Here is a 27,878-nt window from a genome sequence, read left to right on the forward strand (position 1 = left end):
AATCTTTCCCTGTCCCTATATATCATCTTCCCTCTTTTCCTGTCACACCCCACATTCTCTTCCTTTTGTAACCTCATTTCCTCTCTCTCTCCCCCCCCGCCCCGCCTTTTTCCCCAATGCTCCCTTCTCCCCTATTTCTCCCTGTCTTTACTCCACTCCCTCTCAGCATAGCTACTAGGACATCTGGCCTTGCTGCCCTGTCCTTTTTGGTGTTAAACTTCCTTAAAGATGAGGGCCAAGCTATCCTGTAAGATTATGACAGTTTCACTGCCTGTATAATGAGATCTGTCGGAGAATGATGGCTTCTGCCTGGGGCCCTGGGAAACCACCCCACTCCCCAGATGCATATCCTCTTTCTAAGGAGTCTTTGCTGCTGTTGCTACAGACACTCAAGCTCTGGAACAAAGAGCAGCAAAAGGTTGTGAGTAAATGGAGATCCTAAGACACGTTCCCTGCCATTTCCTTTCACTGCCATTCAGGAGCCTCACTTGCCAAGACCCTAATTGGGCCAGGCTTTGCCAAAATGGCTATTACTAGCATAGTGGGTTTCTCCACAGGTGTATTTAATTGGCCGTGCCTGCTGCTGCTGTAGAAATTGCATCGACAAGAGACAAAGCAGGGAGCCCTTTGCTCTTTGAAATACAGACCTTTCCCAGGACACTTTCAGGCTGGTTTCTCCTCTCTTAGGAGCTGGAGAGAGGGACTGAGGAGGCAGTATGTGGAATGTCTGAGTCAAGAAAAACCTCATGGGAACAGGCAGAGAGGAACCTACTAAAACTGGTAACTGGAGCTCAGCAACTCAGTGATTTTTTCAGTTGGGTGGCTGAACCAAAACATCTGAAAAAGAAATTTGGGTCATTTCAAACCAAAACTGATTTTTTTCCCGTTGCCAAAATAAAAAATTGTGTGTGTCAAACACAATTGTGAACATTGTTTTGAAGAGACACGTCAAAATGAACCATTCAGACGTCTTTGAATTTTCCCCCTCATTTTTTTTATTCGGCCAAAATGGATCGTCAAATTCAACCCAAATTCACAAATAGTTTCGGTCTCCTGGAAATTGAATTTTTTGGCAAGTTTACTATTCAACCACAGTTTTTTCCCCTAGTTCTACTGGAAATGTTACACTCTCATAGTGTGAGTTGTCAGATGCCAGCTTAGAGGGGGTCCCTGCCCCTGACAATCAGGACCTGCTCATGCTGATCAGTCAAACCGTGTCAGAATCCCAGTGAGGCTCCAGCCAAGTTCAAACAGCCTTTAAGCACTGGTTTTAAAATGGGTGTAAGCTGGGGATCTTCTAACAAAACTTTGTCCTGATGTAGACAGGGACTAAAAGCCTGCTCTCTGCAAGATGCACAGTGTCTTTCCCTTGATTTCAGTGTGATTGAGGGGCATTCAACACCTTTCAGGCAGTGCCCAGCACCTTGCAGGATTGGGTCCATATGAGAATGGACTGGAGAGGGGAAAGACTGCCACCAAAGCCCATTAAAAGCTAAATTTCACAGAGAGGCACATTTCTGTGTGACCTGGTTATGCCCTGGAAAAGGCGTGGGCACCCACACATACTCAGAGCCATTTACAATTCTGGCTCCTTGACTCATTGGCCAGCCTGTGATGGGAAATACAAAGTGTTTAGCAGCACTGGGCTTGCAGTACGGGATCAGACTGAGCACAGGGCTGGAGCCAACCAGCTCAAGCACAAATGTCTTTATTGTACACAAGATAACAATATGGCACTCTCTCCGAGAGCTAAATACCAGCAGCACAAAGTACACAAGAGGCCTTAGGCCTCGCAGACACATCCAGCTCAAGCTTTGCGGACAGACGGATAACTACACATTTGTAGCATATGCAGGGAGCATTGGGGAAATCCTCTCAATTTAAACTCTGTTGGTCTTGATCCCTGGAGAGGTCTGTGCGGCCTGCTCAGAGACGCGCAGGAAATGCCTGACTCCTGCAGAATGGCAGAGTATCTACCACAAGGACCAGTATCTGATTCACACAAAAATGAAATGAGCCCCCTCCCTTACCTTGGGGGATGTTTGATTTGGTTTTCGATTTGTGGAGCCTCTGCCCATGGGGATTCCCTGTCTCCCTGCTTTACATCCCCCACAGTTCCTGCTCCTTGCTGCAGCTGGCACTATTCCATCAAAGGAGCCTCATCCAGAATCTCTCAACACCACTTCCTGATCACAGCCAACCCTTAAGCACAGGCCATAGGGGAACAATCCTGCTTTTGCTCTGGAGTGCTGCTCTGAGGGAATCTAACAGGTCTCCTCCACCTCTCATGTCTGTGATTCAGACTGTCCAGGTGGGGTCCTACAAGTTCCGCAATCCATACAGCAGCTCCAACTCCCTCTCTGGCAGCAGACCTGGAAGGGATAGGGAACAATTGCTCCCTTCCCCCAAACTCTATTCTCCCTGCTCCAGCAACAAGAGTGGAGAAGGAGCAGCATGGGGCCCACTGCTGCTTGGAACCCATCCTGGCTCTAAGAACCTGGAGATGCTATTGAGTGACACAAGGCATTCCTGCCTCAGAGGCTGAGCCTGCTGCCTCCACACCAGGCACAGCCTCTGACTGACCAGGGGAGTGAAGGACATTTTGTTTTATGCCTGGTTTGGGAAGAAAGGACCCATTCGTTCTGAAGATCTTCAGTTCAATGTAGTAAGACCTTGCTCACCTAGCAGTGAGTGGGGCGCTGGCCTGGACGGAAGGCAAGATGAGCTGCTGCTTAGGGGATTTTTGGGTAGTTCAGTCCCCATGTTCATCCCCTCCCAGAACTTTCCTCACTCAATCCATTTCTTTTATTAGAATGAATTGGAATCAATCTCTGCTGGCTACCCCCTCTCACCAGAAAAGGAGCCACAATCCTTCCTCCTTCCCTCTTCCTTACCCAACTGGAGGTTCACACAGGATGTATTTGCCCTTCTTGAGAAGAACAAGACTCTCCTTAGCAAACCCCAAGACCGTGTTCCTTATCTCTTGCTCCCATCCCCTCAGGGAAGTTATTGGCCGAAGAGCAAGTAACCACAGTAAAGCTCCCCCTAGAATCTGCACAGGTGAGTTAAATTCCATGCAGTCAGGATGGGAACAAAGATCAGAAGAGGAAAGAGTATGTTATAGACCTGAAGAGCTGACTGCCCACCTATCTAGATTTATCCTTTAGGGGCAGAGAACAATATTGGGAGACTACAGTGCGGTCATGGGATGTGTGTGCTTACACTGGCGAATGTAGTTAGATAAATAACTGTGTGTCTATATGGGGTTACCTGCATGTGTATCAGCTAGTGTGGATGTAGGTGAATGTGTGTGCATGTTAATGGGTTTTGTGTACTTATATATATACACACATGCCTACAAATGTGTGCATGGTTTCTGAAGAATGTTTTGTAGTTGTATGTGTGACTGTGTGTAGCTGCATGGAGGTGTGCAGCTGTGTGGATGAGTGTGTGATTATGAGGATGTGAATTAGTTCCTTTGCACCACGTGTGGTCTCTGTAGGAATTCATATGAAACAGTGTATGGTTGTAATGTTTCTGCTATATGACACACATCCACAACAGTCACTTGCTCCTTGTTTAACAAGCAGCTTAAGACTTTCCTGACCGTCTCCTGGGACTTCTGTGCAGTCTATCAATGTAATCCCCAGCACTTAGCTGATCCATGTCTCTCTAATAGGTGAAAATACCTTGCAGTCTCTGGAGAGATAGAGCTGTATTTGCCAAATATGGACGTTTTTTGTTTTAATTGGTAATATTATCATTATCCTTAAGCAGCTGCTTTTCTCAGAGCAACCTCTCATTCTCTTCCTCTACACACATCTGTCTTTGTGCACGCTGGCTTGTTTGGAGGAATCTTTAAAAAGCCACCTGTGTGATATTCCCTAATGAACATGCAGATTGATGGGCACAGAGAGAGACTGAAGGAGCAGCATGGGGGAAGCAGGCTTAATGGGATGACTCTCTACAGATGAGGTGTTAGGAGCAGCAGCTTTGCTCAGCTGTGTGAAATCCCTTGAAGCAGTACAATCGCTATCTGCCAGAGGGTCTGATTTTGCTTGCAAATATATAGAGACAGCTTGTCAAGGCCCCAGCATCCAGTTCCTGAATATTCATAGGTTGGCCAAGCAGCACAGTTCACTGGAGGCAGGTTGGGACTTCACCAAAAAGTCCAGAGGATCTTGGCAAGGCGGGAGTTCCCTCACCTAATGCTTGTGGGTTTGTTCCTCAGGCACTTTGAAGGCTGCTTTGCTGAGCAGTTCCTTGTCTTTTTGCTTCTGGAATTTAAGCATATGCCTTGGTAAGCTCAGTTTTCTAGCCCTCTCCCCCTTTTTTTAAGTAGTCTTTTTAAAAAGTTCAAGTCTTAAAGCAAGAGGGTCCATATCAACTTCTTTCCCAGAAACAATGGTCAAACAGTAAAGACCCAATTGAGATCCTTTTGCTAAAGGCTGGCATGGCGTCCAGTGCCAACAAAATACCTTCCAAAGACTTCTCTCTCTTCATGTCTCCCTCTCTTTTCCTTTTCCTTCCAAGAAGAGCCCAATGTTTTGTGTGAAATTAAAAGGAATTCCCAAGTCATTCTTCAGTGGACCAAGCAACCAGTACGCAGAAGCTCTTAAATCGGGGTAGATTGAATGCATAGCCCTGTAATGAGCGAGGACTCGACTGTGAGTCTCCAAAGTAGAAACCTGTAGTCCATGTGCTTCACTGAGAGCAGTCAAAAGCTACTTCTTATCCACTGCCCTCCTTACTTTGTGTCATTCCCAGAAAAGACCCCCAAAGCCATCTTTTGGCATGACTATAGAGTCCCTAGTGAACAGCGACAGTCACAGGCAGCGAGTGTGGGGAAAAATCCTCCAGAAATTGAGTCTGCTGAGTGGATTCTGGTGCAAGCTTTAGGCACACACTGGCCTCTGTTGCGCTGTTGTTGTTGATGGTACTATTGTTGCGGACTTGCTCCTTGGCGGGACAGATGGCCACCATGAACTGGCGCTTGAAGGTCTCGCTCAGGGCAATGTAGAGGAAGGGGTTGAGGCAGCTATTGGCATAGCCCAAGCTAATGGCGAAGTTATAGGCATAGAAGAAGGCAACAGAAGGCGTGTCAATGCCGAGATGCACCAGCTGGAGGATGTAGAAAGGGGCCCAGCAAATGAAAAAGGCAGAGCATATAGCAACTGCCATGCGGGTGACTTTCTTGGTACGTACCTGGAGGCTCCTCTGGGGAAGGGGGACCACAGTGGTAGCCATGTGCTGGAGGATCTTAAAATAAACAACACAGATGACAATCAGTGGGATAGCAAAAGCCAGCATGAACTGGTAGAGCGTGAACCAGTAGACATCAGTCTCGGGGTTAGGAAGCAAGAGAGCACAGCGGACAGTCCCATCCTCTAGAGGCATCAAGCCTGCATACATCCACACAGGAATGATGGTCAGGAAGGAAAGGAGCCAAACCAAGCAGATTACTGAGGCCGCTACACATGGTGTCCGGACATAGGTGGATTTCAGAGGGTAGACGGTTGCCAGGTAACGGTCAAGGGTCATCACTGTCAGGATGTTGGTGCTGGTGATCTGGCTGTTGGTATCCAAGGCAGTGATGATGGTGCACAAAGGAGCCCCAAAATACCAGGCGCCGTTACCAAGGAGCTGGTGGATGAGGAAAGGCATGCCCAGCAGGAAGAGGAGATCCACGATGGAGAGGTTGAAAATGAAGATGTCGGGCACGGTCTGCTTGCACCTCAGCTTCTTCTTCTTGACGATGGTGTAGATAACGATGAGATTCCCGACAATGCCCAGGAAACAGATGATGCCGAACAGGCTAGGCATGATCACATTGGTGTAGGGGGCTGCCCTTTCTGCCACTGCCAAAACAAACCAGAGCCATGAATCTTAACAGCCTGGGCTTCATCCCCCACTGTGTCAATACCCCTGTGTAGCTGGATTTCTCCTCAGCTCAGAGACAGGTTTAAGGAATTCTGAAATTGTGTGGATACTAAAGTGGGGGTAACTTACACCTTTTCCTGCCCTGCCCAATGCACATGGCACACCAGCTTAGTTTCACATTTGCATCCACTTTGCCATATAAGCATCCCCATAATGCAGTGGTTTTCAGACTTTTTTTCTGGCAACCCAGTTGAAGAAAATTGTGGATGCCCATGACCCAATGGAGATGGGGATGCGGGGTTTGGGGTGCAGGAGGAGGCTCCGGGTTTGAGGGGGCTCCAGGCTGGGGCAGAGGTTTGGGGTGCAGGAAGGGGCTCTGGGTTTGGGGGGAGGCTCAGGGCTGCGGCAGGGGATTGGGACATGGGATTGGGGCATGGGCTTACCTCAGGCAGCTCTCGGTCAGTGGCACAGCGAGGGTGCTAAGGCAGGCTTCCTGCCTGTCCTGGCACCGCAGACTGTGCTGCGCCCTGGAAGCGGCTAACAGCAGGTCCAGCTCCTAGGCAGAGGCGCACAAGCAGCTCCGCGTGGCTCTCGCCCACAGGCACCACCTCCTCCCCCCGCTCCCATTGGCCATGCGGAGCCGGTGCTCGGGGCAGCACGTGGAGCCCTGTGGCCCCCCATCTAGGAGCCAGACCTGCTGCTGGCCATTTCTGGGGTGCAGCACGGGGTAGGGACTAGCCTGACTTAGCTGGGCAGCACCACCGATGGGACTTTTAATGGCCCAGTCGGCGGTGCTGACCAGAGCCACCACAACCCAGTGCCTTACGTTCCGTGACCCAGTACTGGGTCATGACCTGCAATTTGAAAACCACTGCCATAATGTACCTCAGTCCTGACTTGAAACAGCTATGCCAATGTACCTCAGCTCTGACCTACCTGCTGCAAGAGATCTCTAAGCTTCTCCTAAATACTAAGGCCAAGGTTTTCAAAAGTGGGTGCCTAAAATTAGGCCCCTGAGTCCCTATTTAGGCACCTGATTTTCAGTAGTGCTGAGAACTCAGCTGAAGTCAGTTGAAGCTGCAGCTGCTCAGCACTTGTGGAAAGCATCAGGCCCAGATAACCAAATTCATTTTCACTTGTTATGTTGATAGTCTCTGTAGGTTAATGGCCCAATGGCCAATGCCAACTCACACCTGATTTCTCTCAGAGCCGCCCGGGGGCATGGGGGGAAGTGGGGCAATTTGCCCCAGGTCCCGCAGGGGCCCCCATGAGACTTTTTCATGGCCCCTGGAGCGGGGTCCTTCACTCGCTCCAGGGGGCCCGGAAAACTCTCATGGGGCCCGGGGCCCTGGAGTGTCTTCCGCTCCAGGGCTTTGGCAGCAATTTGGCGGTGGGGGGTCCTTCTGCTCCAGGACCTGCCGCCAAAGTGCCCCAAAGACCCACAGTAGGGGGTCCTTCTGCCCCGGGACCCACCACCGAAGTGCTGGGTCTTTGGCAGCAATTCGACAGCAGGGGGCCCCTACCACCAAAGACCCCAGGTCCCCTGAATCCTCTGGGCAGCCCTGATTTCTCTGCATGACATCCCAAGTCTGAGTTAGTGTTTGCTGAACCTACTGCCTTGTCAGGAAGCACCACAAACCACATGTGCAAAGAGAAGACCACCATCCTCAGCGGAGGCAAATCACTTTTTAGCTCATTATTTTTCTCCTGTGGGGTATGTTGTTTCCATGGGAAGTCATTGTGTAAATTATTTGTGTGCCTGTTGAAATGATATGCACCGCAGTTTTAGCATCCCCTAAGCCCACTCTGTGACTGGCTCTCATTGAATTGCAGATGATTCAAACTGAGGGTATGTCCACATCTACAATTTTGCAGCGCTGGTTGTTACAGCTGTATTAGTACAGCTGTATAGGGCCAGCGCTGCAGAGTGGCCACACTTACAGCAACCAGCGCTGCAAGTGGTGTTAGATGTGGCCACACTGCAGCGCTTTTGGGCGGCTTGCAGGGGGGTTCGGGGAACGCGAGAGCAAACCGCGGGGAAGGAGACCTGCTTGCGGGGGGGTTCGGGGAACGCGAGAGCAAACCGCGGGGAAGGATACCTGCTTGATTACCAGAGAGGCTTCCTCAGGTATGCTGGGATACCTGCTTATTCCACGGAGGTCAAGAAAAACGCTGGTGAGTGTCTACACCTGATGACCAGTGCTGGATCACCAGCGCTGGATCCTCTACACCCGAGGTTCGACCGGGTGTACGGCCAGCGCTGCAAACAGGGAGTTGCAGCGCTGGTAATGCCCTGCAGATGTGTACACCTCCTAAGTTGCAGCGCTGTAACCCCCTCACCAGCGCTGCAACTTTGTGGTGTAGACAAGGCCTGATTTTAATTGGGAACACTTTTCAATTACTCCATTCTTCTGTCTCCTTAACAACTTGTTCCTGCAGGGGTGTAGTGCTGGGAGGAAGTGGGGGACATTTACAGTAGAACCCAGAGAAATAAAAACTAGCAAATAACGTCACTAGTGTTCAGTCCCTCTGGACAGCAGATACCCACTCAGGGCCAAGTTTTGCCAATTAAAACTCTTGAGTCCAAACTTTTATCTGTTACATCAGAGTAAATCTGGAGTAACTTGACAGAATTCAGTGTAGTAACTCCCGATTTACACCGAGGGTGGGGTGGGGGTCACAGCAGGATCAGATCGAGAACTAGCAAAACAGATTTGTTCCACCTCAGTCATGTCATGTTTGCTTTCTAGGGAGCAGAGATGTGACAAGTATGCTTTTGACACTTGGAAGCCTCAGGATGAGTCATTAACAAAGCCAGGTAGGAACATTTTGAATCTATAGCCATATCCATCCTATCTCAAACATCTGCACAGTTGACAGAACGCAGCCAATCAGCCACGGATGGGAAGAGCTTTGTCACAGGTAAAGCAGACTGGTTTGCTACGGATTCATATTTGTATCTCCAGCAAAGACAGCCCCCTGCTGCTTCATCTGCTGTTGATTAGAAACTGAAGTGAATGATGAGAATCTGTTTGGCTGATGTCTTATGAACACTCTGTCCAAACTAATGGAAAATATATCATCCATAAGAAAAAATCCATATGCCTGTGAGATTTTCCTGCTGGCGCCCACCCCCCATGTTCAGCTCATAATAGAAATAACTTTGGCACAGGCTGTTTCCAGGGGATTAGTGACCCACTGAGCTTAATGGCCCCTGTCATGGCTGTGGCTGAAGTGTATCAATTCCTCCCAGCTGGTCATTAATCCCCAAGAAAAGTCCTGTGCTCTATGGCTTTAAATAACACTCTGCCATAGGAACACAATTGAGACCTGCTGTTGCTCCCACATTATCAAGCCCACACATCTCCAGAGCATCCAGACTGGCCTCCCTCTTTCCCAGGACCTGGAGGTGGAAGACTAGAAGAATAAGACTCTCCCTCCAAGCTGCTATATAGTAGCTAGTATGAGATGTGTGTCCTCACCCCCCGCTTCCAGGAAGAGGGAGGATTGTGTTATTAAAACACAGGACATTATATTCAGACTCCCAGCCATTAAAATGTACTTTGCTGTGTACAACTGAGTTTTTTAAAATGCTTGTGGTGGTTTTGTAATGTTTGGTACAAGCACAAATAATCTTATAGCAAAGTTAATGTAAGCACAAAGGCCTCACATAAAGGATTATTTATATAGCACCTTTCATCCTGAAGGATCCCAAAGAGCTTTGAAAACTTTTGTACTTAAAGCACCACTAAAAAGAAGCCAACACTAGGATGGAGGGCAGCATGTGTGCAGACAACTGGTACAGTGTGTACTGAAGGACAGTGGAATGAAGGGGAAGTTTTAGCCAATGAGAGAGACAGACAGTTAGTGCAGTGTAGACAGGACCTTAGGGTTTAAGGCCATATTAGTAAGTGTTGCAATGAATTTAGTGTGTATGTGCACTAGTGCCCTCCACTGAATAAAATCAGAACTACTCAGCTGTGTGGATTAGACTCTGTACTGCTACCATCTGGAGGAGATTCTCCCTTAGCTCAAGTGACTAGGGACTTTCAGAGCAGAAGGATCTGAGCTCTATCTCCATGGTTCCAGTGAAAGGCCAAGTGGCCATGCATTGCAGAATTATGACAACTACTTGAATTCTTATATGGCAACAAGATTTGTCACAATTTGGTGTTACTGTCCTTGTTAATGGCTCTACATCTCATCCTGTGATCCGTAATCAGTCAAAACATTCATTCACTTTAGTGCAGGGGTAGGCAACCTATGGCACACGTGCCGAAGGCGGCATACGAGCTGATTTTCAGTGGCACTCACGCTGCCTGTGTCCTGGCCATCAGTCTAGGGGCCTCTGCATTTTAATTTAATTTTAAATGAAGCTTCTTAAACATTTGAAAAATCTTATTTAATTTACTTACAACAATAGTTTAGTTATATATTAAAGATTTATAGAAAGACATCTTCTAAAAACATTAAAATGTATTACTGGCACCTTAAATTAGAGTGAATAAATTAAGATTCGGCACAGCACTTCTGAAAGGCTGCCGACCCCTGCTTCAGTGGAAGTTTTGCCTGAATGAGGATCACAGGACCTGGCCTACGGAGCTTTATCTCTAAGGTGAGAATGTACTTGTAACAAACATATCCAAATACGTATTAAACCGTCTTTTAGTGTGTTTGCTAATGAAGGACTTAAAGTGAAACATTCAGTGAGTAAAGGTGACTGTGTCATCCACCTTCTGAAATAAGGAGCTAGATCCTCAGCTGGTGTACATATTCATTGCAGTAGTTCTGAAGCTTATTTGATCGGGTCTCCCTCACTTGTATCCGTAGTCAGTTATGTCCCCTCCCCCAGTACACGTACCACCACCCAGCTCTGACGGCAGAGGGGAGAACAGTAGCTACTGGCCAGATGCCCAGCTCTGAAGGCAGCTCTGTGCCAGTGGCAGCACAGAATTAAGTGTGGCCATGTGAAAAGTGATATTTGTAAATAACACTTTTCACAGCTGACTTAGTGCTCCATTGCCACCCTTCTGCGCTGCCACCCTGGGGCTGACGGCTGGAGTCCCACCACCTCCAGGTGAGGGATTGGGAAGGAGTGGGGAGAAAGAGAGCCAAGCCTAGGCTGCCTCCTATTGAAGGACAGAGCTCTTAAAAAAACACCCACAAGCAGCCTGCACCTCCCTTGACACTTTCCTGCACCTCCCCTGTGAGCCAGCCCCCCTAGTTTGAGAACCGCTGCTTCTATTGATATCAGTGTCAGATCCTCCACTGCTATAGATCCTTGTAGTTCCATTGAAGTCACTGGAACCTCACCAATGTACACCACTGAGCATGTGGCTTTATGGGCTTCCTCACAGGATAAACCACATTGGCTTATGACTATAAGGTGGTAGCAGGGTCCAAGGGATAAAGCAGAGGTTCCAGGACCTGGGTTTTGCTCCCAGCATTACCAGGTTCCCTTTGTGATCTCAGCCAAACGGCTTACCTTCTCTGTGCCTCATTTCCCAGCTGTAACACTGAGATGCTACTTCCCCTCCACTGTGAAATGCTTTGAGAGCCAGGGCTGAAACGTGCTGCCGGACTGCTAGGAATTCTGATGATTATTGCCTTAGGCTCTGAATGCAGTGGAAGGATTTCAACTGGCTATTACTACGTTTAGAATAAAAAATAATGAGGCTGAACCCAGAGGGTTCCGGACTTGCCCTGGAGAGATGAGCCTTCTCACTGGATGCAGCCTCTCGCACTACGCCTATGGTTCATTGAAAGGGAGCTTTGCTGAGAACTTTGCAAGCTGCCGCATTCAACTTCTCCCTCCCTTCGCACTCTGCACGGAGCCCCCCGGCGGGGTCCAGAGAGCTGCCCCCAGTGGAGCTGGGAGACCAGCGCGGGAGCTGTCCAGCCCAGCTGGTTCTGAAGTGTAAATTTCACCAACTTGCAGCGTATCTAACTGGGGTGGGGACGTGGGGGACTGACGAGGGAGGGGAACTGGAGCGGAGAGATCAGCCCTGTTCCCCCAGGGTTACGGGGAAGGCCAGGCAGAGGCGCTAAAGCAGAATCTCTCCTCGGTCCAGGCGCAGGACATCTTGGAGCCGGTTCCGTTTCAAGCCCAGAAAGTGCAGGGCGTATAGGTGGGGCCAGCGCTGGGCTCCTCCAAACCTCCGCGTACCGGTAGCCAGCACCAGTCAAAGCAGCAACAAGAGATCCCCTTGCCAGAGGCTTCCCTGCCCTCCTGTCCCAGCCCATCCCGTGGGCTCTGCCGCTGCTCTCAGCCACACCGGTCCCCCGGCCCGCACTTACCGGACCCGTTCCTGGGAGCCCAGGCGGAGCAGTTCCTTGGGCACAGGGGCAGGGAGTTTTCCAAGGCCATCTAGCATCTAGGAGGGGAGCCACGAGGCGAACCTCAGCCGGATTCCTCGCCTTGCCTGGACGCCTGCTCGCTCCCCGGCATCGCTCTGCGGGCCACGGGGCGTGGGAGAGGGAAGGGGCCGGCGGCAGGCTGGGCAGGGGCCCTTGGGCAAGTTGGCAGGGAGCCGCCTCCAGGGGACTTCGCTGGCCGCCGGGCTGGGCGGCTGGAGCCGATGTTCCGGGCGCTGCACGGATCTGGCTGCTGCGGTCCCGGCTCCGGAGAGAGCTGCTGGGGGAGCCGACCCTGCAGCCCCTAGAGGCGGGCGCCGCGTCAGCCTCCAGCGCCGCTCCCCTGCGACCGCAGCTGGATCAGCCCCGCATTCACTGCAGCCGCCGCCGCAACGCCCAGGCTGCCCGGGAGAAGCGGCTGCCGGGGCTGGTCTCCCGCCCCCTCCCCGGGGCGTTCAGCGCCGCAGCACTGACATCAAAGAGCCGCTGATTCCGGCCGCCACGCACGCGTTCACACACAGCGGTGCGCTGCATGGCACTGGCAAGCGGCGCCGCCCAGAGCCGGGGGTCCCGCCCAGGGGACAGCGAGCCAGCCAAGCAGGCAGTCGCTTCCTCCCACAAGGGGACTCTGCCCTGGCAGGCTGGGGGAAGTGGAGGGGGGCACAGTGGCGTAGCCCTCCCCGTGGCAAACCTCTCTGGGCTTTGGATCAGGGGGTGGGAAGTATTGGGGGGGGGGGTGAGGAACCAGCTCCCCCAGGCAGCATATCTAGGGCCAGATTAACCCTTTGTGGTCCTGGTGCCAAACATATTTGTGGGCCCCCATGGAGGCAATGGGGCACAGCACGAGGAGGTCAGTCCCTGGAGTGAGGAGCCAGCCAGAGGCAATGGAGCATGGCATGGCAGGCGTGGCCTCGCTCCACCCAATGCAAGGGCACTATTTACAAACCGGCAGTTGCCAGATGCACAGTGGCCTGCCCAGCCCTGTGCTGCCAGCCTGCCCCTTCCACTCAGGGGAAGGCCGTTGCCACACCACACAGCCCCCCTCCATGCCCAACCTCCCCCCGACTCCCTATGGCCAGAGGCCCCCTGGACCCACTATGCCCAGTGCCCCCCCAACCCACCCACAAATGCACAGCACCCTGCACAACATCACCCCTGCCCACAGTCCCCCCACAACTGCCCAGCACCCCCCCCACAGAACTCCCACTCCCTAGTGCCCCAACACACACAGATCCTCCCCGCCCCTTCACAGCCCAGCACCCCCCCATACTGACCACAGACCCACTCTAACCCCTCTTCCCAACCACACTCACCGACTGTGCTGGGAGGTGACTGTGTCTTCTGGGCTCAGCCCGCAGCGCAGCCAGGGCTGGTCCCAGGGCTGGTTATTGCTCCATCCCCTCAGGAGTGGTGCAATCAGCCAGGCCAGGTCCTGCCCCAGCCAGAGTCCCTCAAGACACACTTGCCTGGAGGGGCCCAGTCAAGCCCTCCACACTGTCTTCCCCACACACACACCTGGCTGAGACTGGCCAGGCTTCTGCACCAGTCCCAGGCAGCTCAGCTTCAGGGAGACAGGTGGGGCCCCACAGGTGGTAGGAAGCAGAGACTCCCCAGAGCCAGAGGTGCACTGGGGTCTGGCCAGAGGGTGAGAGGAGCAGAGGGTTGGGGGCAGGGGGCAGAGAGGAACCCTTGGCCAGCTGGCAGGCAGGCCAAGAGGAGCAAGTGGTGGGCAGGGGAAGCCAGCAGGGTCTTGTGGCACAGTGCAAGCAGAACAGGCCACGGCCCCTTTTGAACATGGGACCGGCTCCATGGAGCCACTGGAGCTACTGTAAACCAGTCACTGTGCATATCTTCTCCATTCTTCTTGTGTATTTCCTCTCTCCTCACACTCCTCACACTCCCAGGACTGACCCCCAGCTAGGACACGGTCCCAAATACAAGGAATTAGCATGATTCCCAAATTTTCCCACACTGGGTCCCTCCAGGGCTCCTTCTCATCTAGCTGGGATTCCCTCCCACCCCTTTACCAACTGGAGAAGGGCAGATTGGTCAGGAGTGCTTCAAAATGATCTGGACAAATTGGAGAAATGGTCTGAGGTAAACAGGATGAAGTTCAATAAAGATAAATGCAAAGTGCTCCACTTAGGAAGGAACAATCAGTTTCACACATACAGAATGGGAAGGGACTGTCTAGGAAGGAGTATGGCAGAAAGAGATCTAGGGGTCATAGTGGACCACAAGCTTAATATGAATCAACAGTGTGATACTGTTGCAAAAAAAAACAAATGTGATTCTGGGATGCATTAATAGGTGTGTTGTAAACAAGACACGAGAAGTCATTCTTCCACTTTACTCTGCGCTGGTTAGGCCTCAACTGGAGTATTGTGTCCAGTTCTGGGCACCGCATTTCAAGAAAGATGTGGAGAAATTGGAGAGGGTCCAGAGAAGAGCAACAAGAATGATTAAAGGTCTTGAGAACATGACCTATGAAGGAAGGCTGAAAGAATTGGGTTTGTTTAGTTTGGAAGAGAAGACTGAGAGGGGACATGATAGCAGTTTTCAGGTATCTAAAAGGGTGTCATCAGGAGGAGGGAGAAAACTTGTTCACCTTAGCCTCCAAATGATAGAACAAGAAGCAATGGGCTTAAACTGCAGCAAGGGAGATTTAGGTTGGACATTAGGAAAAAGTTCCTAACTGTCAGGGTAGTTAAACACTGGAATAGATTGCCTAGGGAAGTTGTGGAATCTCCATCTCTGGAGGTATTTAAGAGTAGGTTAGATAAATGTCTATTAGGGATGGTCTAGACAGTATTTGGTCCTGCCATGAGGGCAGGGGACTGGACTCGATGACCTCTCGAGGTCCCTTCCAGTCCTAGAGTCTATGAGTCTATGAGTGCCTGACATTGGTTCACGACCTTCCCCAGAGGTCATGAACCCCAGTAGACAAACCTTAAATTAGCACCTTAAATGGTGCCACCTCCAAGTTCCCCTTCCTGGAGCTGAAATCCTATAGAGATGGTTCTGCTCAGCCTACTCAGATACATACATCACTAACCATGGATTTTGGTGTATTGTCGATGAGCCCCATGGATTGAGGCTGAGTTCAGCAGTGCTCCCTTGGTTGTAATGAGTCATTTTCTGGCCACCAGTGAGAGTTTGATGTGATCAGTTTTTGTCTTTTTTATTGTTCTGCTTTCCTGGCGGCAAACAGGCAATATAGATTTCTCTCACACACACACACAAAGTCCTTTCATCAGTGAGTCAGAGCAAGCACCACTAACAGATTTGAGAGAGCGCTGCTGTGGGCTGTCAAGACACCAGATAAATTACCCACCAAAAAGTGTGTAAACACCAGTTTCATCCTCTGATCCCCCTCAGCTTCCTCTGACTCAGGCTGCATGTTTCATTCCACGTTTGAGATAGTTCTTCTTGTAATCAATTCAACATTTATTATTGAATTGATTATTTATTTGATTCCTGAACCTGGAATTATTTTTTTTAGACTTTAATTTTAGCTTTAGCTCTCTCCACGCACCATTGTGAGGGCTGAGATCAGCAGAATAGTTGCCTTTCAAAAGTGCTGTGCACCCACAACCTTAGTTGAAGTCAGTGAGAGCTGCAGGGACTCAGCATCTCTTAAAATCAGGCCTTGGTGTGCACTTCTCATGACTCATACATGGATTGTCATTTCAGCAGAGTTTGACCCTGGCACTGCAGCTTGGCCCTCCAACCATAAAAGTTGAAGAAGTATATCACCATTAGCTGGCAGCAGCAGTAGGCTGTTATCCTCTAGTGAATTAGCCTCTAAAAGGGAGATGTGACACTTGTATTGTCGATGTGTTACGCACACAAAAGGATTGGAGGCAGGGAGTGGCAAATTCTCCACTGATGTTTTACTGGTGTAAGTAAGTGGAGAATTTGACCCAAGATATTTCTCAACAGTGGGATACCCATGGGATATGAGAATGTGTGGAATCAGTGAAGCTTATGGAAAAGTGACATTGTCCAGAAGGTAGATATGTTTCTTTAAACAGCTTTTGCCACACCCAGTTTTAAAGTCTGTATTTCTTTTCCCAAGGAAGGAAGTTGCTTTCTGAACAGATACAGTTTTTCCCCAAAGTGGAAGTTTGACATTTAAGATTCAGCAGGTTTCCAAAGCAAAGCATTATTTTGGCACTTACACCTCTACCATTATTGTTCACTTGTGAAACAGTTGCAGTATTAAAGGAAAACTGCAATACAATTTCTCAGATACGTGAGGCATGATAGACCACAATGCCAATATACTCCAATGCACAAGTGGAATGGGTTTCTCTTTCTGTAATCTGATACTCCGCACTTCGGATTTGCTTTATCATCAACATCAGAATTTTATGGTATTATTCCACGTTGTGTTATTCATCATTTCTCTTAAGGCCTCAGCAACATTGGGACCCTATTGTGCTAAACCCTGTACAAACATACAGTAAAAGGCAACCTCTGCCCCAATGGATTTATAGTCTAAAGGACAAGCCATAGCAGGTGGATTAAAGCAATGAGGAAGCAAGGATGGGATAACAAAACAATCAGATGTGTTAGCATAGACTGCATGCACAATTCATAGCCCATCAGTAGAAGCAATAGGAGTAATCAACTCACCACCTGCTTGGCCATTGTGAGACGGCCGTTTTCTGTGTGCATTATGCCGGTTTATCTAAATCCGGATCCTGCAGGCAAAACTGCCATTGAAATCAGTTGTAGAAATTGGAAATGTAGTATAAGTGTTAAACTAACCACTTTGTCTAATTGCAATGAAAATTGAGTCACTAACTCACAGTGAAAATGTGCCTTACATTAAAAGAGAGAGTAATTAACAACCAAACGGGGGGGGGGGGGGGAGGCTGCCATCTTGCTAGTTTAATGAAGTAGGTTAAGGCACAGGAAATGGAGGAAAGCCACTTGAATGCCTAAGAAAGGTGGAGACTTCAAAGTTGTTGAAAGGCAAATTCTATTATTGGGAAACAAATCTGTTTGCTTTAACAACAGTTTAACACTTAAAAGTCTCTTGCATTCCAGTGATGAGTTGCATTTCCTGTGTCTCTACCTATGAGCAAAACTGCAGCAAGCCCTGGGGGAGATGCTGGCACAATCCACTGTTACAAAACTCTTATAACAGTTTCTCCAACTGGTTTTGCAAATGAATTTTTAAATTCATTCTTACTTAGTAAATATTTACTTAATACCTAGATACTACTCTAATTGGCACTCTGTGCAGTAGCTAAGGGCCTAACCCTGCAAATCCTCATGCACATAATTAGCCCACTGGCATCACTATTCGTGCAAGTCAGAGTTTGCAGGATTGTGCTTGATGGTATTAATACTAATCACAACCATTTACCTTTAAACTGATCAAATGAGCACTGTGGGTAAAATTCAGTCCTATGCAGAAAACTAGCACAAGGGCTATGCACCACTTGCATGTCAAAATCAGACCTATATGGTTCATTGGCCCTCAATACAGGGTTGAATTTCACTCTGTTTGAGCTGGTGGTATTTAGCAATCTCTGTGTAATAGTCATATTTTGCACTTTTACAGCCCCTTCTAGCCAAGAATCTCAATGCACTGCACAACCATTCATTAATTTAGCCACTCTCACCCTGGGAAGTAGATAAGCATTATCACACTCATTTGACAGATGAAACAAGTGAGACACAGAGAAGTTAAGTAACTTCCACAAAGCCATGCAGTGAGTCTGTGGCAGAGCAAAGTGCAAACCCTGTGTTCCTAACTCCAGGTCTGCCCTTAGCTACAATACCATCTTCCCTCATCTTGTGTTTTTGTACATTCCTAATGAACTTTTCAGAGTGAATTAATTTTTTTCTTGGCTGGTCAAAAAACTAACCTGTATACACACACATATCCCTTTACAAGCCCGGATGCTGGCTAATTGATCACTTCAAACTTCTTTTTAACTGAGCTGAATGTCAAACGGGGCATTCATCTGAACCTAGAAAATCACTTCTTCTCTCACTGCCACTTTCTTGCCATTGAAATGAAAGATTAGAACTGTCTGGTCAGCCCATTAGTAATTCTAGTCTCAGACTGCTAATTTGAGGCTTTGATCTTTATTCCCTGCTTCCCCTGGCTGATTGCAGCGAGCCAAAGGCCAAGGCAAGTGGCTTCTGCAGCTTTCTTTTCCTTGATAAAGATTAAAGAATCCCAAAGACAAAAGAGCAGCCAAAAATAACAAGGAGGGACAAGTAGCTCTCCACATTGCACAGGGAAGTGGAGAGGCTCCTGGCACCGTACTGCCATTGCTGTAACTGTCTCAGTAAGGTCAGGGATATGGATATGTGCTCAGCAAATGGACACATTCCACTGTTATGATAAGAAATTCCAGGGTTGTACCAGTATCTGGTATCAACAGCAAGGAGCCCTGAGGGAAGCAGGTACTGCCTCAGGGTAGAATGATAGTTACTTCCCATTTATAAGAACAGATAGGGCAAGGAGGCAGCTGCAGTTTTAAATGCTGCAAAGTCCAGAAATGAAAAAGTTTGGGGTTGAATAACTCATCTATAACTGTGTGCACAAGGCCTGATTTTCCCTTCACTTACTGCACCATACTTCTACTGCCTCCAGTGGATTTACCCTCCTGATTTACACCAGTAAGTCAGAGGTGTAATAATTCCCTGTGTGCTACATCTGAGCAACTCCCATCAACATCCTTTGGAGAGGTGGGTGCAGATATGAAGGCAGAAATGGGCCCGTTGCATATGACATATATCAGCATCACTATTAGTCCACAATACTAGATGGGCAAGTTCCCCTTCTCGCTTACCGTAGAGCATACCCATTGACTTTGATAGGGTTACACCAGTGAGAGACTTTGAAAGGAGAATTTGGGCCCAGGAGTGTAATGTGGACAGGTTAAGGTTACCAGGGTAGACTTAGCCTCTGTATTTCCTGTAATTATAGCCTTATCGTTATGTTAACATGTGGTGGTGTTTTTAGCTTGGAAGTGAAGTGACTAACATTCAGCACTGCTGCAATCAATACCTGCGTCTCTCAGGGCTTATGTCTTGATCCAAGCTCTCCCTCAGGCATCATGTGGGGGATTGTCTGCATTCACAGCAGCTCGACATTCAAACCCTACCCTTTGGTGTCTGAGATTTCATGGGAGCAGAGAGCTGCTCTCTCTATATAACTGCTCACAAAGGGTCACTTCAGCAATAAATGCAGCCAGCCATAATATGTTGTCACACTTACCTTCTCCTTGAGCAGTGAATACAAATTGCTTGCTGCCTGCTCACTAGCAGTAAAATCCGTAGTTGATCAGCTGTGTCCTCTTCTTGCATGGGGCAATTGGGGGCTGCATGTTAGGACTCATTAGGTCACATTGCAAGGCCAGCACTACGTGGATTAGTGCCCAGCTTGGAATTGTTCCCCCCCATCAATAAAACAGATTTCTCCATCATTCCCCCTATCCCTGGTTTGTCTCCCATCTACCATTTCCTCTAGGGCAAACGGACATATCTTTCTTGCCTTCCCTTTGCTAACGCAGGGAGTTCATCGTCAGGCTGGCCTGCCTTTTGCCACCCCTCTGCCGTCCTAGGGATGGAAAAATCCCCAGAGCATCAAATCTTCTGGCTTCCCAGCCAGTTTCATGGTCTCTGGACAAACCTTCTGGGCATCTTCTGAATTTGCTTGGCCTGTCTGTCTCTAGCTGCACTCCTGGGATGAGGTACCAGTGTACAGAGGGGTTTCTCATGGGTTTGTGTCCTCAGAAGAGGTCCTTCCCAAATCACCATGCCCGTAACATGGCACCTATGCCCAAACCAACCCCTGTCTATCAGAGTTTATAGTTGCCCCTTTGGGTCCTGCTGATTTCACAGTAACTTTTAGCTCACTTAACTTTTAGCTTTAGCTTTCAGAGTGCTTTTCCTTGCTAGAACTTGATAGGGGAAGGTAAGTGTCATCCCTGTTTTACCAATGGGGAATGCACAGAGAGAAGAAATGACTTGTCCAAGGACACGCAGCAAATCATTGGCAGTGCTGGAATTCAAAAGCGCCTTAACCACTGGACTGTGCTGCCTCCCAATGCATGGCCCTGATTCTCCACCGTGTCCAAGCTGTGCTCATCTGAGGGTGGCCGCAGGCACTGGCTTCCTTATCCATGGTCCCCTGTCTCCAGAGGAAGTTAGAGCAGAAGGTGGCCTAAAGGTCTGGAATGGATCCCACAGCAGAGGAGAATCGGGTGTAGTGATCCCACCCATGCCTGATCCCAGAACACCTCTGACACAGCCTATCCCTGCCTTTATACTGGGGGGCAGGGAGCAGCTGGTATAGTTGCTTCTGCCTGCTTTCCATCGGTAGACAGTTCCCCAACACAAAGGGACAGCTCTGTCAATTTAAGGCCACTTTGCACCACTGACATGGCATACAGAGACCAGAGACTCTAGCCCTGACTCAAGAGCCACACTTTCCTTTTTGAAGAGCAGCTCGGCAGTGAGGAAGAACTTAGCCAATTAAATCCAACTTCTGAAAAGACTTTCTAAGCCATGCTAGGGGGATAACAAAGCAAAAGCCCTCTCTATAATCCCGCTCTTTCATCTCCCAGGAGCTCCTTCCTGTCCTTTCTTTTTTGTGTGTCTCTCGATTGTGAAGAGAAATAAGAAATAATTTCCACTTAAAAAATCCCAAACAACCAATCTCTGCAAAAGCCAGGCTGGAGGGAGCTGAAAGGATAGAGGTTTTAATGAAGCCTCACTGGGAGCTCTTCCAGCCTGCATCATTAGTCTGAAGTATCCACTTCATGTACACTCACTCAGGGACGTTTCAAGCAAAATTGGGGCCTCTTGCAAAGCTATTCAGTTGGAGTCTGATCCAACACCCATTGCACTGAGTGGAAAGATTCCCACTGACCTCAATGGGCTTTGGATAGGGCCAGCTGGCCCAAAGACCAACAGTCACTGTGTGACTTTCTGGTCACCACCTTCCCCAGCTCCTGTGTCGTGCCAGCTGGTAGGGATGGGCAATTCAGGCCCATGAGGAAAATAGCTTTTGTATCCAAAGTGGGGGAAGCTAAAGAAGGGTAAAATGCAAGTTGCCCCAGCTAGGACTGTGATGAGGGGAGAAGTGTCCCAGTTCTTCAGGGGACACAAATTATCTCCCCAGAGCTCCCTGTCAATATAAAGCAGCTGATACCTGACACTTTATGGCTCTAGAGCAGCGTTTCTCAAATGCAGCCACCAGTGACTTTTTTTGTGGCCACAATAGCCTCCTGGGCAGTGACTGGGGAGGGGACCCCTCCCCTTCTTATTGCTCCTGTATACACCTTGGTGTTTGCTGGCGCCACCAGCAGGGGACAGCGTCCTGCACTGCCTCTGCAGACATACGGGACGCAATGCTGGAGGAACCTTGGACTCCGCAAGAAGCCAGTGAGTTCCTGACCCACCTTCCCAAGGCGGCGGGGCTCCAGCCATGAGGCCTTGGGCTTTGGCCATGGGGCAGCAGGGTTCAGCATCCACCCCCAACTGCCCTGGCCCCTGCTGCCTCCCCTGCATACAGTACTTAATTTGTGCTGGGGCTGAGCCCAGGCATCCATAGGCTTGGCAGATCATAGCCAAGGCACCTCTGGGCTTGCCACATCAGTTACCAGTCCCAGCACAGGCAGCAGGAGGCTTATGTTTATTAATATTACTTTTCACAGCCTCCCAGCTAGCTAGCAAGTCTACGCTAGTGGATGTGCATATTTTTTTCTAAAGTTAATTACATATTTTAGGGAAAAGTGTCAGAGCGGCTACCAGCAAGAGCTGGTGGCTGTACTCTGAGGCCACCAAAAGAATTTGTCATGAGCCCCCCTGTTCTAGAGAATGAGCAGTGACTTCCCACTAGCAATCCATCCTGTCCCTGGTAGAGTGCAGGTTGTACAGTGGCCCCTGACAGGCACCTCCTCCTCTCCGCGTTTCCCAGAGCCGCTGGCACTTCCACAGGCACTGATCAGTGGCTCTCTCACACTCTAGGAAAAGGTTAGCAGCTGGTAGTTCATTCAGTGTCTAATTCATAGATTAAGTTGGGACCTGTGAAGGGAGACAATGCATGGGAAGGGAGAGGGAAGGAAGGGGCATGTAGGAAAGGAACATGAGTGAAGAGAGTGTGGGTGAAGAGAAGAAAGGTGCAGTGCGGATGAGTGCACCGAGGATGGAGGCGGAGGAGAACGGAGTGTGATGGATGCTAGTGTGGGAGATGGGAACTTGTGAAACAGGTGCATGTCAGCAAGGTCCAGATGGCAGAACTCGCTCTCAAGGTTGACGCATCCGATAACGCCCTGTGTCTATATCTAGTGCTCATATTTCCCTTTGTCTCAAGCCAGCCCAGATATGCCTGTTTCCTGAGCTTGGCAGATAAAGGAAGCTGCTTCATTAATCAGCAGGCCTGGAGAATGGGGGTCACGTGAGGCAGGCGCACTACGAGTTAATCTACTTTGCTCCAGCATGATGGATGGAGCTCATTTCAGGTACTAATCTAGTCTGTGTGCATGCTAGACAAAAATAGATTAGCCCCTGCCTGGTTGACACTGCAAGAGGGCTCTCAATGAGGTGGGACACGCTCCAAAGCCCTGGAATAACCCTGTGAACACTGGGCTAAGTGATGGTGATTCCAGCGGTGCTGAGGTGCAGTGCTGCAGTGGTGGGGGCTAGAGGCATTGTGGTTGCTTTAGACAGAGGCAAGCAGAATTCTGCCTGAGCGCCATGGGGAGCATGCTTTGAGGAGGCTCCTTAAAACTAGTGCCACATGCGCTAGTCCCAGTTCCAGCCACCAGGCACTATGGGGGACAAAGAGTTTGCCCTCCACCCCACATGGATGTGCCTCCTTTTTGGGGTGCACAACTCCCATTGCCGCGTTTGCCACCCCCTGCTGCTCAGGGAGTGCTAGCTGCAGCATTCTTGCATCCTCCTCTGTGAGGTGCACTGAGGTGTGTGTGAGAGAGTCAGGCATAGTGAAGCCATTTATTGGCTCATTGTCTGTGCTTCCATTGCCTCCTGTCGTTATTGGGAGCTCCCTGTCCGTGGGCCCATCATCTCCCTACAGTCACTGCAAGCTCTCTCTCTGTGGCTCTGTTGTCTCCTAATAGTCACTGTGCACTCCCTGTCCATAGCTCCATTGCCTCCCTGCCGTTGCTGTGGGCTCTGTGTTGGTGCTCTCAGCCTCTCCTCTTGACAGTCTCATGGCCCAAGGAACTGAGCAGTGACACGCATTCGTGAAGTGACATTTCAAATGTTTTTGGGATGTGCCCATGGAACATTAATGAGGCCCCTGGAGTTCCCGAGCTGCTGCCTGGAACCTCCGCATTGTTCTCCAGTAGCTGCAGCGACTCTTGGGATGATTTAGGCCACTGCACAGGGTCTCTGACTGTTAGTTCATTTACAGTCGCTAGGAGAGCTGGTTTCCTGGGTATCTGATCAGCCTTTTGCTAAACTAAGAGTTTGAGCCACGATCATGCCAGAGGATTCCCTTGAGTCTATTATGGTCTGAATACAAGCCGGGTCTCAGCTTCCTGAGCCTGACCTATGTGGCAGGCAGTGCCTTCCATGAGCCTTCCATTAAAATCGAAGGCACAACTGCCCTCCGCTGCTGTGAGAGCAGGATCAGGCCCACTCAATCTAAACAGGAACTAGAGAAGTTAACAGGTTATTTAGGCCAGTGAGGATAATGCCAGCTGCACATTCCTTGGGGAAGGCCCAGGGAAGAAATTCAGGCCTGCTGTAAGCAAGTGAAATGCCAGCCAAACCACTCCAAGGCCTTTCCCTGGCCTTGTTTCTTATTTAAAGGTGGCCCAGGGATGACTAAGGAAAACCCAGATGAGCACTTTCTCCTTAACTACCTTTGCCATGTATTCCCAGAGCATTCACTCCTGTCCCTGCTTCTCACTTAAAGGTGGCATGGTGCCTGCTCAGGGTAACTCCAGGCATGCCTTCCCCTCAGGGATTCTGAGGGACAGATCTCTCTATTGAAAGTGACTCTGGTGGCATATTTGCTCCCTGCTGGGTATCTGCTGACACTCAAACAAGCCATGTTTTCATATGACTAATTACTCCTTGCCTCCTAACGGGAGCCGATAAGCCTCCAAAGTGCCTCATGAAAACAGAATCAGGAGTGCAAGCCAGTGGCTTATGGAATAACAAACAGCATAGGGACAGAGCGCGGCTGGCTGCCATGTCGCGGGGTTGGAGCAAGGCACACTCCTTGTCCCTCCTGCAGACTAATCCGAGTGGAAGGGGAACCCGCCTTTATTATCTGGGTAGCAGATAAATGTCTCTGACCTTCAGCTGATGACTGGTGTGAGTGGATGTGCAGAACCTGCAGGGCTTGTGAACAGACATTTTAGTTTCCCCCTCTCTGCCTCAAGTGCAGAGCCCAACTGACATCAAAGCAACAGAATGTCTAATCCTGTTTTGAATCAGCGCAAGCACATGCAGAGAATGTTAAACAGGGAATCCGGCAGCAGAAAGGAAAAAAAAAAAGGATTATCTTTAATTTCCTGAGAGAGCAAGTGAGACAGAGAGAGAGGGAAAGAGAGAAAGAAAGACAGAGAGAGAGGAAGAAGTGACTATACAGACAGATTCACAGATGAGTAGTAGAAGAAAACCAGGCAGAAGGGAGCAGGAAAATCAGAAAGAGCCAGAGCACCACAACAGATGTATTCTGATTGAAAGGTGAGTGTGAGCAGATAGATATCTAAAGTAACATGGAGCCAAGTACTGGAGCATGGGAGGTCCGGTCCTTGCCCAGGGGAGATCCTTCATCAGTTACCTGCCAGAGTCCCATGCTGTAGATCCGCTTAGAATTAATTGCTAATGGGGTTTGGTATGTTTGAGCAGAGTTTCAGAGTCTAATTTCAGCTCCCTCACCCCATGAAGTACTGTTAATGCCACAGAACTTGCTTCTGTAGTGAGCTCAATTAGAGCAGGACACTGGCTGGAGAGAAGTAGAGGGGTAGCCCCATATTGTTTCAGTGCATGGTGAGGGGCAGACTGCAGTGCTGGGTGGAGGGATGTTGTTTTGGGTAGGATGGGGGAATGCTTTTGTTTAAAGAGACTTTAGCTGGGCACTGCCTGCCTGAGTAGAGCGTTCAAAACCACTGGGAGGTGGATGGGAGCAGCTCCCCATCCTTTCCCCATCTTTATCAGAGCTGACTAGCTAGCTAAGTTCTTATGCTAGTGTCTTATGCAATATTGACACCGATTCCATAACCAGCAACTGCCCAAACTCTATGCCCTGGTTGGCGTTCAGCAGAGTCCTACAGGGCTTGTGCTAATGGACCTTTGTCTGGCCATAGGGAAGTAGAAAAGCTGGACTGGGGTGCTGAGGTCTCACAGATTCCAGGCCTACCACATCTGCTCTTGTCATCCTCACGACCAAGCCTGCAAGCAGGGCTGGAGTGCCCTGGCCTCAAAGAGGGAGGGAGTCACAGCTGCCAGACAGGCCCAAATGCCCTTCTCTACTGCAAGCGTTCAACTTCCAGAAGCAACGCATGTCCTGGCTTGGAAGCCTCCGGTACCTTCTTGTTCACCCCCAGGGGACAGGGAGCAATCAGGGAGCGAGGGCTGCATCCACATGGAAAGTTTTAAAAAAGGGAAAATTCCTGATGTGGGGCCTTTCTTCTGGGATCCAGGTGTTTATTTTTCATAAAAGGGGCTGGACTGACAGCCCCCTTCCCCTGGGGAGCAGAGCTCTTCCACCCCAGTGCAGACAGCAGCACGGCAAGCCACTTCTGTCCTGGAGGGACCTTCTTTGGGCACAAAAGGGGAATTAAGTTTCCATGCCTGGAACAGAGTGGCTGGCCCCTGTAGGGTATATCTGTTTAGCATTTTGGTTTGAGCAGGATCCAGCCTCCCAGCCTGGATGGCCAGACTTGGGCTAACAGGGCTGGTGCTATCGCTCTGAAAATAGCTGGGCAGGCACCATGGTGAAGTTTTGGCTTTGTCTGGACCTTGGACTCTGAAGCCTGGGGAGGTGGTGGGCTTCATATCCCAAGCTGCAACTTCAAAGTGCTATCTACACTACTGTTTTTAGAGCACCAGCAGAAATCCCATTAAGCCAAGGATGGAGAGGAGGCTGGCTCCCACTAGAACCAAAATGTTTGCAGATGTATCCCAAGGGCCCAGGGCTAGCCAGTCTATTGGCAGGGCCCTTTTGAGATCAAGTGTTTGGGCCTTGGAGAGAGAATGATCAGCCCCAGCTGGGAAGGGTCTGGTGATTACCTAATGAGCACTTTGATTTCTGGGAAGACTGAAAGAGCTCAGGTTGGAGGGGAGCACCAGAAAGTAGGCTGGTGTTTGTGTCAGGAGAGTTGGGGAAAGGTGATATATGTTGAACTGCATCATTTTAGAGCTTGCTTGTGCAGTTGGTAACTGGTGCCTGAAGAAAGGGCTTGAACAGACTTGGGGCATGGTGTTAGCCCTTCCTGGGGTGGGGAGTGGGGGCAGGCTAGCAGTCTATAATAACCCATTTAATCCTGGGCCTTTGTGCCCATTAGTGCTTACTACAGAAGAAGCAGCAAAGAGTCCTGTGGCACCTTATAGACTAACAGACATATTGGAGCATGAGCTTTTGTGGGTGAATACCCACTTTGTCAGATGCATGTGAGAAGAGAGACTCTCTTATAAATGGTGCAGCTATAGCATTGTAAATGTATGTGGCACTTTACAAACATGCTCCATGCCTTGGAGAGCTTGTGAGCTCAGGGACCTTTGGACCTCAATAAGTGTTTTGAAACTGAGTCCAGGGAAGTGGGAATGAGCCCTAAACCCAATAAAACATAGATGTTTGGTAGCGCATAGCAGGGGCAATAGGGAAGGGTGAGGAGTGATGATCTGGGGAGGGGATGACTGTAGGAGCAGGTAGTGCCTTGGTAACCAAAAAGAGAGACTTTCATTCACCTGAGAAAGTGACAGAGCAGGATAAAGAGAGCCTTGAGTGGAGTGTGGAGCAGGGTTGACTAGAGATATGAGTGGAGTGGGATTACATGGGGATTTGAAGTGGAGGATGAGGAGTTTGATGTGGTAGGAGACAAAGCCACTGAAGGAAGCTGGCACAGAGCCATGGGAGACAAAGAAGAGGTGGTTGACTGATCACTAGGAGCCAGCATGTGATGTGTAGGACCACCCTGTGACAGGGTTTGGGGAACCCAGCCCCACCTGGAGCAGGTCACTGATTGGATGACATGCTGCCCTGGGACACTCAGCAGGAATGTGCTTGGGGCTTGCAGTGGGTTAGGCAGCACTAAGTTTCCTGGCAGGTGTCCTTCATTACCCTTGCAGTTAGTGCTGCCACCTGCTAATTGCCCTGGGAGCCGGCTAGAATGGCCATAGCCCAACACAACCAGCTCCTTACAGCCCTGTGCTGTAACATGAGATAACAGAGACTGGATTCTCCTGTTATAAACTGGGCACTGTTTCTGCTGGGCTGGGGTGGAAAGAAAATCATCTCCTGGATATAAACCTCATCAGTAGCATTCAACAGAGTAAATTAAAATAGCAAACACCAAGCTGCTGTTTGCCCCTCCAGGCAGATGAATCATGGTGTAGATGAGTTTGGATGGAGTTGGTCTTTCTCCCTCATATCAGTGGAGGCAACATGCGAGAGCACAGCAGTCTCACCC

At 49.6% G+C, this 27,878-nt stretch overlaps 2 protein-coding genes across 2 annotated transcripts in view; one reads left to right on the forward strand and one right to left on the reverse strand.

Annotated features, from left to right (window-relative positions):
• Positions 1-994: 994 nt before the first annotated feature.
• LOC127032946 (melanin-concentrating hormone receptor 1-like) lies at positions 995-12,487 on the reverse strand. The gene is made up of 2 exons (XM_050920612.1): positions 12,178-12,487; positions 995-5,858 (listed from the first exon to the last, which is right to left on the reverse strand). The coding sequence occupies exons 1-2, from the start codon at positions 12,245-12,247 to the stop codon at positions 4,810-4,812; spliced, it is 1,119 nt and encodes a 372-aa protein (XP_050776569.1). The 5' UTR covers positions 12,248-12,487; the 3' UTR covers positions 995-4,809.
• A 12,308-nt stretch (positions 12,488-24,795) lies between these two features.
• The window catches only part of CASKIN2 (CASK interacting protein 2), a 90,465-nt gene continuing 87,382 nt past the window's right edge, over positions 24,796-27,878 (forward strand). The window contains exon 1 of the mRNA XM_050920584.1: positions 24,796-24,930. The gene's annotated coding sequence lies outside the window, so the exon portion shown is untranslated. The remainder of the gene's footprint in view (positions 24,931-27,878) is intronic.

This window comes from Gopherus flavomarginatus, chromosome 12 (genome assembly GCF_025201925.1).
Source record: "Gopherus flavomarginatus isolate rGopFla2 chromosome 12, rGopFla2.mat.asm, whole genome shotgun sequence".
NCBI classification, from domain to species: Eukaryota; Metazoa; Chordata; order Testudines; family Testudinidae; genus Gopherus; species Gopherus flavomarginatus.